This window comes from Trichechus manatus, unplaced genomic scaffold (assembly GCF_000243295.1).
Source record: "Trichechus manatus latirostris isolate Lorelei unplaced genomic scaffold, TriManLat1.0 scaffold00117, whole genome shotgun sequence".
Lineage (NCBI taxonomy): Eukaryota > Metazoa > Chordata > Mammalia > Sirenia > Trichechidae > Trichechus > Trichechus manatus.
In genome coordinates this window covers 700,890-714,907 of record NW_004444053.1, presented here as the reverse complement: position 1 = coordinate 714,907, position 14,018 = coordinate 700,890, and the positions used below count along the sequence as shown (strand labels likewise).

At 39.0% G+C, this 14,018-nt stretch overlaps 1 protein-coding gene across 5 annotated transcripts in view; it reads right to left on the bottom strand.

Annotated features, from left to right (window-relative positions):
• DCAF6 (DDB1 and CUL4 associated factor 6) overlaps positions 1-13,906 on the bottom strand; it is a 211,588-nt gene extending 197,682 nt beyond the window's left edge. For 2 of the 5 annotated variants that reach the window (XM_023738425.1, XM_023738426.1), the window contains exons 1-2: positions 13,580-13,676; positions 2,440-2,501 (exon numbers count right to left, since the gene is read on the bottom strand). In XM_023738425.1, coding sequence (XP_023594193.1) covers positions 2,440-2,501; positions 13,580-13,676 — 159 coding nt within the window. Of the gene's footprint in view, positions 1-2,439; positions 2,502-13,579 lie in introns of all 5 variants that reach the window. The other 3 variants (XM_023738427.1, XM_023738428.1, XM_023738429.1) reach the window with 2 other exon arrangements.
• Positions 13,907-14,018: the final 112 nt, after the last annotated feature.

Here is a 14,018-nt window from a genome sequence, read left to right as displayed (position 1 = left end):
ACTAACAACATACAAACTCCAGAAAATAAGCTAGATAACTGGGAAACTCTAAAAATTAAACACTTATGTTCATCACAAGACTTCACGAAAAGAGTAAAAAGAGAACGTACAGACTTGGAAAAAAATTTTGGGTGTTTCAAATCCAACAAAGGTCTAATCTCTGAAATCTACAAGAAAATCAACACCTCTACCACAAAAAGACAAATAATCCAATTAAAAAATGGGCAAAGGAAATGAACAGACACTTCACCAAAGAAGACATTCAAGTGGCTAACAGACACGTGAGGAAATGCTCGCGATCACTAGCCATTAGGGAAATGCAAATCAAAAGCACAATGAGATACCATCTCACCCCGACATTACTAGCAAAAATCGAAAACACAGAAAATAAGAAATGTTGGAGAAGCTGTGGGGAGATTTGAACTCATATGCACTGCTGGTGGGAATGTAAAATGGTACAAACATTTAGAAAACAATATGGGATTTTGTTAGAAAGCTAGAAATAGAAATACCATATGATCCAGCACTCCCGCTCCTAGGAATATATCCTAGAGAAATAAGAGCCACCACACGGACAGAAATATGCACACCCATATTCACTGCAGCATTGTTCACAATAGCAAAAAGATGGAAACAACCTAGAAGCCCATCAACTGATGAATGGATAAACAAACTATGGCACATACACACAATGGAATACTACGCAACGGTAAAGAACAATGACGAATCTGCGAAGCATCTCACAACATGGATGAATCTGGACGGCATTATGCTGAGTGAAATAAGTCAATCACAAAAGGACAAATATTGTATGAGATCACTATTGTAAAAACTCATGAAAAGGTTTACATATGAGAAGAAACAATCTTTGATGGTTTTGAGGGAGGGGTGGGGTGGGGGTGGAAAAACACTAGATAGACAATAGATAAGTGGTAACTATGACGAAGGGTAAGACAGTACACAATATTGGGGAAGCCAACACAACTTGTTCACGGTAATGTCACGGAAGTTCCATGGACAAATACCAACTCCCTTAGGGAGTGAATTGCTGGGCGGAGGGCTGTGGGGACCATGGTCTCAGGGAACATCTAGCTCAATTGCCATAACATAGTTTATAAAGAAAATATTCTGCATTCTACTTTGGTCAGTAGTCTCTGGGACCTTAAAAGCCTGTGAATGGCCATCTAAGATACTCCACTGGACTCACCTCTTCAGGAGCAACGGAAAATGAATAAAACTACAGACACAAGGGAAAGATTAGTCCAAAGGACTAACAGACTACAACTACTATGGCCTCCATCAGACTGAGTCCAGTACAACTAGACGGTGCCCAGCTACCACCACTGACTGCTCTGACAGGGATCACAATAGAGGGTCACGGATAGAGCAGGAGAAAAATGTAGAACAAAATTCTAACTCAAAAAAAAAAAAAAAAAAAGACCAGACTTATTGTCCTGACAGAGACTGGAAAAACCTCAAGAGTATGGCCTCCAGACACCTTTTTAGGCCAGTAATGAAGTCACTTCGGAGGTTCACCTTTTAGCCAATGATTAGACAGACAGACCCATAAGAAAACAAGACTAAAGGGGCACACCAGCCCAGGGGCAAGGACTAGTAAGGCAGGAGGGGACAGGAAAGCTGGTAATAGGGGACCCAAGGTCAAGAAGGGAGAGTACTGATATGTCATGGGGTTGTTAACCAATACCATAAAACAATATATGTACTAACTGTTTAATGAGAAACTAGTTTGTTCTGTAAACCTTCATTTAAAGTTCAATAAAAATAAATAAAATGAAAAGGGTTGTTTTGGCCCTGTTAAATTTGGGTACCTATTAGATGTGCAAGGAGACATGTAAGTAGATAATTCAATATATGAATCTGGAGTTCCAGAAGAGGGGGTTGTCTTGGTTTTTAAAGCCATGGGACTGGATAGTCACAGAGAAAGAGAAGAAAGAAGGTAGGAGGTGTCAGGAGAGAATATTTTTTGAAGGTCAAGAAGTAGAGGAGTCAGTTAAGAAAACAGGGAAGATGCAGTCAACCAACGAGATAGGGAAAAAAAACATGAGAGAGTGGTATTAGCAAAAACCAACAGAAAAAAGAGGATGTGCTCAATGTCTAAAGTTTCTGAAAAGTGACCACTAGATTTGGAGATATGAAGGTAACTAGTGACTTTGACAAAAGCAGTTTCAGTAAAGTGAAAGAGATGAAAGCATTTTGATAATATTAGACAACACTCATCTTCACTTAAAAAAAAAAAAAAAAACTCCTGTAGTCTTCTCTAATTTCAAAATATTCTTTTTATGTTTTAATGTAAAAAATTTTATTCTCCACGTTGTTATAGTTAGTCACAATCCCTTCTAGAAGAATGTAGGCATTTTATCAAACATTAAAACACTTACTATTAAAATGTTTCACAGTTGAGAATTAACTATTACTTACACAGCCATCATGCACATTCAAGGTTGCTTCAAGTTTTAATCTTTGGATAAATTCTCTTCTTCCTGTGTAAAATGAAAAAAATGAATAAATCATACAATTTATTGTTGAGAAAAGTATAAAGAAGAAAAGGCAATTCAATGGAGAAAGGATAGTCTTTTCAACAAATGGCGCTGGGAATACTAGACATCCACACACAGAAACATGAGCCTAGACACAGACCTTACATCTTTCACAAAAATTAACTTAAAATGGGTCATAGGGAGGTGTGGAGCCAAAATGGTGCCATAGATAGACGTATCGTTCTGATCCTCTACTGCAAATACCTGAATAACTAAGTAAAACAGATACAATCATCAGTCTTGGAACCCTAACCATCAAACAAAGGGATAAAGAACTCAAATGGAAGAAGAAACTGACGGAAAACAGAACGAGGAGAGGTATGGAGGGGAGATCCCCTGCCAACTAATACAGCACAGCTTTGCCATCGTGGAACTCAGCCAGTGAAGATGCTGGACAGGGAGTACGGGAAGGCAACATCATGGAGGTTCCAACAGGAAACAGAGCACCCAGTAACTAGAGAAACACACTTTCCCACCCCTACCCTTCTGCTCCATACACTACCTCCACACCTTCCCCAAGGGCCACAACTCGCCACCTGGCTAGACAGCTACCAGTGCACCACTACTCTGGGTCTGCCCTGACCCCATCGCTGGCTCCCACCATGTCATTTCCCCCCTGCTTCTTCCTTCTTCTTTCCCACCCAACTAGCCACGTACACCACATCCACGCCTTCCTAATGAGCCATACCACACTGCTAAGCCAAAGAGCCACTGACCCGCCACCACCCCAGGTCCACCCTGCCCTCACTGGCCCCCCACGGCACCATTTTTTTCCCTTTGTTCCTTTTCTTTCTCCCTCCCACCTAGGCCCATACGCTATCTCCACCCTTTCCAACGGGCAACACTGCAGCGCGCTGCTTGGCTACAGTCATCGGCCTGATGTCAACATGGGTACACCCCACCCTGACCCTTCGGCTTCCATAGCACATTTTTTCCTTTCTTCCTTTTCTTTCTCCCCCACTACCTAGCCCCGTAGGCCACCTCTACCCCTTCCTACTGTGCCACCACACGCTGATTAGGCTACAGTGAAACTGGTCTGCCATCCTGGGCCACGCTGTGTCATTTTTTTTTTTTCCTTTTCTTGCTTTTCTATCTCCCTCTTACCTAGCCCTGCATGCCAACATCACCCTTTCCCACCAGGCCAGACTGCATTGTCTAGGCTAGAGAGCCACCAACCAACTGCCGCACCAGGTATACCCTACTTCCACCAACTGGCTCCTGCCATGCCACTATTTCTTTTTCCTTATTTTTCTTTCTTTTCTTTCTCCCTCCCAACCAGTCCCATGCATCACAGGGTCTTGGGTCTGTCCTGCCTCCACTTGCCAGCCCCCACCATGCTACCAGTTTTTCTTTTATCTACTTTTTAAATTTTATTTTTAACATTTCTCTTTTCTCTATCTTCCTTTTCTTTTTCCTCTCAATTAGCCCTGTAGGCCACCTCTCTGCTGCTGCCATACCCCAGCACACTGTCAAGGCTACAGGGCCAATGACCCACCACTATCCTGGATTTGCACATCCCCCACCCACCGACTCCCAACATGCAATCATTTTTTTCTCTCTTTCTTTTCCACTCACACCTAGCCCCATACACCACCACCCCCTCTTTTCCCACCAGCCTTCAGGTCCGCTCCATCCCCACATGCCAGCCCCAACACACATCAGGTTTTTTAGCTTATTATTTTTTTCTCTCTTAATAAATAAAGAAAATAATACCTTAATGTCTCAGAGATAGCAGCTAATATCAAAAAATGTACAAAAGCAGGACAACATAGCTCCAGCAAGTAAAGAAAATACAGAATCAGATGACCTTCCAGTAGAAGAAAAAGTAGTAAAACAACCTAATATGGAATTCAAAAAACTAATATTTAGGGCTTGTCAATAGATTAGGATTAGGAAAGAGATCAGGAAAGAGATCAAGGAAAACACAGACAAAACCAAGGAAAACACAGATAAAGTAATAGAAGAACTCAGGAAAATGATATAAGAACCTAATGTCAAAATAAATAATCAGAAATCATACAAAAACAGCAACTAGAAATCCAAAAGTTAAACAACAAAATTTCAGAACTAGACAACTCAATAAATAGTTTTAAGAGCAAATTTGAAACAATGGAAGACAGAATCAGCGAGACTGAAGACAAACACAAGGCAGCCATTTTGAGGAAATTTCACAGAAAAAAGTGAAGAAAACCTAAGAACTACATGGTACACAATCAAGAGCAAAAATTTTCACATGATCAGAGTTCCAGAACAGGGGAAGGAAATGGAAAACACAGAGAAGATCGTTGAAGATTTCCTGGCAGAAAACTTCCCAAATATTATGAAATATGAAAAGATGGTGATCCAGAAGCTCAACGAAGCCAATATAGGATGGACTCCAAAAGAAAGTCATGAAGAAGTACCATAATCACAGTTTTCAAAAACCAAAGACAAAGAAAGAATCCTGAGAGAAGCTTGGGAGAAATGAAAAGTCACTTACAAAGGGGACTAAGACTAAGCTCTGATTACTCAGCAGAAGCTATGCAGGCAAGAATGCAATGGATGATATTTAAAAAAAAAAAAAAAAAAACCTTGAAAAAAGAAAACTGCCAACCAAGAATAATATATCCTGCAAAACTCTCTCTCAAATATGATGGCAAAATTAGGACACTTCCAGATAAACAGAAAGGAAATAATACCAATTAGGTCAGAAATAAATAGAACAGAAAAACAATAGAAAGAATCAACAAAACTAAAAGTTGGTTCTTTAAAAATATCAACAAAATCAACAAACCACTGGCTAAATTAACAAAAGAAAAACAGGACAGGAAGAAAATAACCCACATAAGAAATGAGATGGGAGACATTACAACAGACCCTACTGAAATAAAAAGCATCGTAACAGAACACTACAAAAAACTGTACTCCAACAAATTTGAGAACCTAGAGGAAATGGACAAATTCCTAGAAACACACTACCTACCTAAACTAACACAAACTGAGGTCGAAAATCTGAACAGACCCATAACAAGAGAAGCGTCTGAAAAGGTAATAAAAAAAAATTCTCAACAAAAAAAAAAAAACTCTGGCCCATACGACTTCACTGGAGAATTCTATGAAACATTCAGAGACAAGCTCACACCAGTACTACTCAAACTATTTCAGAGCATAGAGAAGGAAGGCATACTCCAGAATTCATTCCATGAATTCAGCATAAGCCTGATACCAAAACCAGGCAAAGACACCACATAAAAGAGAGAAAATTACAGACCAATATTTCTCATGAATATAGATGCAAAACTTCTCAACAAAATTCTTGCCAATAGAATTCAGCATCATATCAAAAAATACACCACGACCAAATGTGATTCATACCAGGTACGCAATGATGCTTCAACATTTGAAAATCAATCAACATAATCCACCGCATAAATAAAACAAAAGAAAACAATCACATGATCATCTCAATAGACACAAAAATGGCATTTGACAAAGTCCGACACCCATTCTGATAAAAACTCTCAGCAAAATAGGAATAGAAGGTAAATTTCTCAACATTATAATAAAGGGCAAGTATACAAACCCTGGTGGCATAATGGTTAAGTGCTACAGCTGCTAACCAAAAGGTCAGCAGTTCAAATCCACCAGGCTCTCCTAGAAAACTCTATGGGGCAGTTCTACTCTGTCCTGTAGGGGTGCTATGAGTTGGAATCAACTCGACAGTAACGGTTTTTTGTTTTGTTTTTTTAAATACAAAACCAACAGCCAACATCATTCTCAACAGAGAGAGGCTGAAAGCATTCCCCCTGACAACGGGAACAAGAAAAGGATGTCCTTTACCACCACTCCCATTTAACACTGTGCTGGAAATCCTAGGTAGAGCAGTAAGACAGGAGAAAGAAATAAAGGGCATCCAAATTGGAAAGGAAGATGTAAAACTATCCCTATTTGCGGACAATATGCTACTATACATAGAGAACCCAAAGATTCCACAAGAAAACTACTGGAAATAATAGAAAGATTCAGCAGAGTAGCAGGATACAAGATAAACATACAAAAATCAGTTGAATTCTGTCTTAGTCTTCTAGTAGTGCTACAACAGAAATACCACGAGTGGATTTGTTTAACAAAGAGAAATTTATTCTCTCACAGTCTAGTAGGCTAAAAGTCCAAATTCAGGGCATCAGCTATAGAGGAAGGCTTTCTCTCTCTGTTGGCTCTGGAGGAAGGTCCTTGTCATCAGTCTTCTGGTCAAGCAGCTTCTCTGCACAGGAACCCCAGGTCCAAACGACGCGCTCTGCTCCCAGAGCTGCTTTCTTCGTGGTATGAGGTTCCCATGTCTCTCTGCTTGCATCTCTCTTTTGTATCTCAAAAGAGATTAGCTTAAGGCACTATCCAATCTTGTCGATCTCATCAATATAACCACTGCTAATCCATCTTATTACATCATAGTGATAGGAATTACAACACATAGGGAAATCACATCAGATGACAAAGTGATAGACAATCATACAATACTGGAAATAATCATGACCTAGCCAAGCTGACAGACATTTCTAAGGCACACAATTCAATCCCTGACAGATTCCAATACACCAACAAAGAGAACTTCAAAAAGGAAATCAAGAAAACAATACCATTTATAATAGCCCCTAAGAAGATAATATGTCCAAAGTACGTCAGACATAGTCTCGCCTGCCTTGCTTCTAAGGAGCATTCTGGTTGTACTTCTTCCAAGACAGATTTGTTCGTTCTTTTGGGAGTCTGTGGTATATTCAATATTCTTTGTTAACACCACAATTCAAAGGTGCCAATTCTTCTTCAGTCTTCCTTACTTTGGACATGTTATCAGGAGGGATCAGTCCTTGGAGAAGGACATCATGTTTGGTAAAGTAGAGAATCAACGAGAAAGAGGAAAACCTTGAACAAGATGGGTTGACACAGTGGCTGTAACAATGGGCTTAAGCATAACAACAATTGTGAGGGTGGCGCAGGATCAGGCAGTGTTTTGTTCTGTTCTACATAGGGTCACTATGAGTTGGCACTGACTCATCCGCACAACAACAAGATAAAATACTTCGGAATAAATCTAACCAGGGACATAAAAACCTATACAATGAAAACTACAAAACACTACTACAAGAAACCAAAAGACCTACATACCTAGAAAAATATACCATGCTCATGGATAGGAAGACTCAACGTTGTGAAAATATCAATTCTACCGAAAGCAATCTACAGCTATAACGCAATCCCAATCCAAATACCAAGTGCATTCTTTAATGAGATGGAAAAACTAATCACCAAGTTTATATGGAAAAGAAAGAGGTCCTGGATAAGTAAAGCATTACTGAAAAAGAAGAACAAAGTAGAATACATTACCTAATCTCAGAAGCTACTATACAGCCACAGTAGTCCAACAGTCTGGTACAAGTACAACAACAGACACAGAGACCAATGGAACAGAGTTGACAACCCAGATGTAAATTCATCTACCTACGATCAGCTGATTTTTGACAAAGGCCCAAAGTCCACTAAATGGGGAAAAGACAGTCTCTTTAACAAATAGTGTTGGCAAAACGGGATGTCCATCTGTAAAAAAATGAAACACGACCCATATCTCACATCATACACAAAAACTAACTCAAAATGGATCAAAGACCTAAATATAAAAGCTAAAACAATAAAGATCATGGAAGAAAAACAGGGACTATGCTAGGGGCCCTAATCCATGGCATAATTTCAATACAAACTATAACTAACAACGCACAAACACCAGAAAATAAACTAGATAACTGGGAGCTCAAAATTGTTCATAGAGCTAAATGTATGAGCTAAAAGTAGAAAATGTCTACAAGAATACATAGTATAAATCTTTGCAACCTCAGATTAGGTAAAGATTCTCAGAAAGAACACAAAATGCATGAAATATATAAATGACCCTATTAAGAAAAAGTCCAGACATAAACTGGGTAAAATATTTGCAACATATATATCAGGTTAAGAACTTGTATCTAGAAAATATAAAGAACTGTTACAATTAAATATTAAGAAAGTAAACTTGAACACTTAACCAAAGCATAAAGATGAAAAGATTCTCAACATCATTAATCATTAAGGAAATGCAAATTAAAACTACAATGATTTACCTCTATACGTGTATAGAAAAACTAAAATTAGGAAAACTTACAACACCAACTGTTAATGAGAATGCAGAGAAACTGGAACTCTCATACACTAGTGTGGGAATGCAGTATGGTACATTTTGGAAAACATTTTGGCAGCTTCTTACAAAGTTGAACACTTCATACAATCTAGCATTTCCACTGTAAGTATTTACCCAAGAAATGATTGTAAAGTGTCCTACCAGAGTTCACTATGAGTCTCAACCGACTCGACGGCAACGGGTTTGGTTTTTTGGTTTTACCCTAATTATTTTTCTAAGATATAATTAAAAAGAAAGTTTCACTATTTGTATCTTCCTAGTTAGCCATGCTTTTAAAAAAAAAAAATTAAAAAACAAAATCTGCTTCAAGTACTTGGGAACCCCACCCACCCTAATCTTGAAGTCAATTATATTCAATAACAATTATAAATTACAGACACTAAGTAGAACAGTTTTGCAAATCTCAAACTCATTACTGGGTATTCTATTGCACCAACACCAACATTTTTAACAGAATATAGAATAAAATATATATCTTTTCCATCTAGTAAGGCTAAATGCTATCCTATTGTTAAAAATGGAGCCCTGGTGGTGCAGTGGTTAAGAGATCAGCTGCTAACCAAAAGGTTGGCAGTTCGAATCCACCAGCCCCTCCTTGGAAACCCTGTGGGGCAGTTCTACTCTGTCCTACAGGGTCGCTATGAGTCGGAACTGACTTGACAGCACCTAACAAAAACAAAAAAAAATTGTTAAAAATAGGATAAATCTTTTATTTTCGTTGTGCTTATATCATGAGTTGTCATGCAAATGTACTGTTACTGTAGATCATAGTCAAATGTTTGAAAAACACCAACCTAAAACATATCTGTAATATAAGTTCCACACTTCCAGAAGCTCCTATTCTCTCTAAGCACTTTCATCTCAATTCACCATATACCAAACCAAAAAAAAACCAAACTCATTGCTGTCGCGTCGTTTCTGACTCATAGCGACCCTGCAAGACAGAGTAGAACTGCCCCATAGTTTCCAAGGAGCTCCTGGTGGATTTGAACTGCCAACCTTTTTGTTAACAGCCATAGCACTTCACCACCACCAGGGTTTCCACCCGATACCAAGCAGGAACGAAATCCACAGTAGAGCTATCACATAGTCTGCAGTTGCGATGATTGCTAATGGCCCCTCAGCGATCTATTTTAAACGATCATCAGTATACTCTATATTTGTCATATTTGACAGTTATTTTTCACTACTAAAACTTACATTTTTCAACTTTCATTAAAATTTCAAGACTAAGATAAAAAATACAAATATTCCACTAACTTTTCCCCAGTGCTTAAGTCAGAATTTACTGACCCTCATATAAGTATACTGTAACTTGGCAACACGTTATGAAGAATTTAGAATGTACATGTATTCAGGATATGCTAAAGAGTAATTTCAATGCAAAATCACCTTTCAATATACACTGGTTCTAATGATATCCAAAGGACACTGACTTCCTAAACCCCTTACAAAAAGAGTTTATTATTCAATCTCCACTAAAAAAATTGTCACTAGCTGCCAAATCATAATTTAGGCATTTTATATCTCATAGTAAGTATTTTATACATTACAGTAAACAAACTACCTTCAAAAGTTCTTTAAAATTACCTTTTCTTCAATAGGACAGAGTTGAACTGCCCAATAGGATTTCCAAGGAGCAACTAACTGGTGGATTCGAACTGCTGACCTTTTGGTTAGCAGCCAACTTAACTACTGAACCACCAGGGCTCCTTTCTACAATTATTTTCTTTTAATTCAGAAAGGTTAGAAAGTTTAAAATTGTAGGCAAGAATATCAAAAATGAAAGAAATGAGAACTTATAATACATACTAAATCAAAGGAAATGTACAGAAATGATAGTTTTTTTAAATAAGCAATGTTTATCTTTATAAAATTTTGTATACATTGTATACGCATATTGAAATATGTGTTGGTAATAAATTATAACCATCACTGGATTCCAAAAACATTACTTTACAACTAGGATACAGTATCTGAGAAAATGAAACATTTAAATCTATAATGGTCAATTACTCTGGACCGTATAATCACTGTTTTTAAAAACATATTGGAACTCAGATCAGGCTCATAAAGACTACAATCCCCAACTAGCTCTGAATCCCTGCTACACTAAAAACAACACTCTATTTGCTCTGGTGAACCTTATGAATCTGGGGACTACAATAAACACATCCTGTTCTCCTAAATAATATATGTTATTTATCTTCATTCCATAAAAAGATTTTTTTTTGTACTTTAATTTTTTTTTTGATGAGAAGTAGTTAATCAAATTTAAATAAAATCCAACTACAAAGCTTGTATACTACTATAGGAAAAACACTCTATGACAAAATAATTTGAAATGTAATTGTTACAAGAAAACACTGTCAATCTGTGCTATACCAATTTTACTGTTATTTAGCAGTAATTCATTATTAGAAATACAAATAATGAAATTAAATTGGAAAAATATTTACCATACAGTACTACAGATAAACAAAATTAAAATGTTCATAAACACAGGAATCTATTTACTTTCTAAAATGCATGGATAGTCCTTGGTCTTTTAAAAGAAGGCTTTATAAGAAGTACTTCAAAAAGTCATTTTAAACACCTCTTTAATTAAGGTACTACTAACGTAGATTTTGCTGTTTCTTCACTCTCAACTCAATATTTTAGTGTGGAAGAGTTGGATAAACTAATGGTGTAAAGAGGTCTACCAAGAATGAAGGCCAAAAAACTACAAGCTGTTTTCAAATACTTAGAAAACCACTTTTAAAGAAAGCTGTTCCAAGACTGTGCTAATTATAAGGTATATATTATTAGCACATTTGATATGTTATTTAAGAAATTCCTTGTATAAATATGCATGTATTTAAATTTAAATTCTATAATTCAGGCATTATATAAAAGCCAGTCGATCTTACCCTTCAATTCCCCTCCACCCAACACACAAACTCCACATCACTGGGGAGTAGACTGGGAAGGAAAAAAGAAAATATGCAATTTTGTTAGATTTTTAATGAACCTGATCACAGAGACAGGAAAAGAAGAAAAAGTTAACATATAAATTTAAATGTAAATACTTATTTAAACTGTCCAACTGAGATAAAAGACCAAATTGTAAACCATTCATGCAAAACAGTGTTAAAGTTTGTTTTATTAAGTTAAAATTGAGTTCTTTCTCAGAAAATAAATTCTAAAAGAAATGTTGCACACTTTTTTAGGTTAACGGTTTAAAAAAGTGTACAATTTTTTAATATAATCAACACTCCAGGTACTTATCCTAGAACAAATTCACGAAAGGCACGCAAGGTACAAGGATACTCATTGCAATGCAGTTAGTAACAGCAAATGTCCATTTAAAGAGGAAATCGGCTGAGGTGACAATGATATCTTCATACTATTAAATATTATGCAAGTTTGAAAAACTAAATGGATGTTTTTAATGGCACAGAAAGATCTCCAGGAGGAAGTGTAGGAAAAGCAAGTGGCAAAACAATCCTTACAATATAACACAATGCATGCAGGGCACACACACACACACACACACACACAATTATTGCATTTCAATATGTACATATTATGTGCTTGTAAGAATGCAAAGAAAAAGGTCTAAAAGAATATTCAGTCATCAGATAACATTGTTACTTCTAAAGGAATGGAGATAAAACTGGAATGGGAGGGATCACAGGGATTTTTTCTTCATTTTCATTGTTTAAATTTTTACAAGGAGAATGTACTAACGTGTTGCTTAAGACAAAAATAAATGCAGGCTAGCTTCTCTCAAATAATTTACAAACCAGAACTGTTGGCTGTAATGAGATTTCATTTTTTTCTGTTTAGTTGAAGTCAAACCATATGACAACAACACATAGCAAAAAGTGACAAAACTGGAAAGAAAACAATTTTCATTTGATGTTGTTTGTCTTTTCTTTAAATTAAGACACAGACACACGAGGCGGGGGAAAGGACTGAGAGTCTAATGGAAAAAGTATAGGAGAAAAAACAAAAAAGATCCTTACTAAATACGTCCCCTTTTAAGAAACTGGACGTTTCATTTAACTCTGGCGCGACCCAGAATCCCCATAAAACCATGTTATCCAAAACGAAGAAAAGGAGAACTGTTCCCTCAAGTGTTGAAGGTTGTTTTTAGAAAGCTTAACTAAGAAACAGTAAATGCCAAGTGTGTTTAAGCGGAGTGGGAATAGGAACGTGAAACCCTACACCTCCTTAGGGCGGTCAAAACCAACTGAAGAGTGGAACTGGGAAAGCGCGCGGGGGTGGAGTGGGGCTCAGCTATCACTTTTCAGTTTGGCTCAGAGCCACAGAACAGTTTTCGCGGAGTCTGTTTGGACCGTGAAGTCCCTGATGGTGGTCAACCCGTCGCAGCCGACACAAACCCTCCGGAGATTGAGGGGAGAGGGGAATCCACAAAAACTTGGGTCTTTCGGCTACGCGGGCAGAGCGTAGGTGAAAAGCAAAAGAGCCAACTTTTGCTCCAAACGTAGTAGCTCCGTGAGACTCGGCAAGTCCTCTCCCGAATACACCCTAGAAGCGACCCCAACACCTTTCCTCCACAGTACAGTCCGCCCTCGGCGCAGGCCCCTGAGGAAAACCCAGAAAAGGCGGCGGCTGGCGGCATGAAACGGGGGGCTTGGTCTTAAGAGAACACGGCACCGGGTCCGGCGGCAGGGGTCCCACCCAGCACCCCAGATACGCCGGGGCGCCCCTGTTGAGGCGCTGTCCCACCTCCAATAGGCACCGCGGCACGGCCCCCTCCCCCAACCTCGGGCGGCGACTTCAGCGCCTCCGCCACCGGGCCCCAGCTCACCCAGGTAGCGGCTCCGCAGCCGGGACGGGTCCTCCAGCCCGAGAGACCTTTTCCTTACGTCCCACAACAGGTGTGGGCAGCAGCCACCCCGAGGCATGGCTCTGCTGGAACCGGGATAGGAGGGGACACCCCCCAATGGTGGAGGGGAGAAGAGGGAGGGGACACGCGATCAACACCCAAGAAGCACCGGCACCATCCGCGCGCAGGGCCTCGCAGGCACGGCGACTTAGATGGAGGCGGCGGCACCGCCTTCCCCTCCGAAGCTCGGCCGCACCCGGGCCGGAGCTCGCCTCATACTCTCCCCAGACTACCCAGAACATCCAAAGATCAGCAACAGTCCCCTCCCTCGGCTTCCCTCCAACAGGAGGCGGAGGCGGCCGGGACTCCTCCCACTCCCCGTCCTCGACACCCTCCCCTTCAAATCCTTCTCGCGAGATGA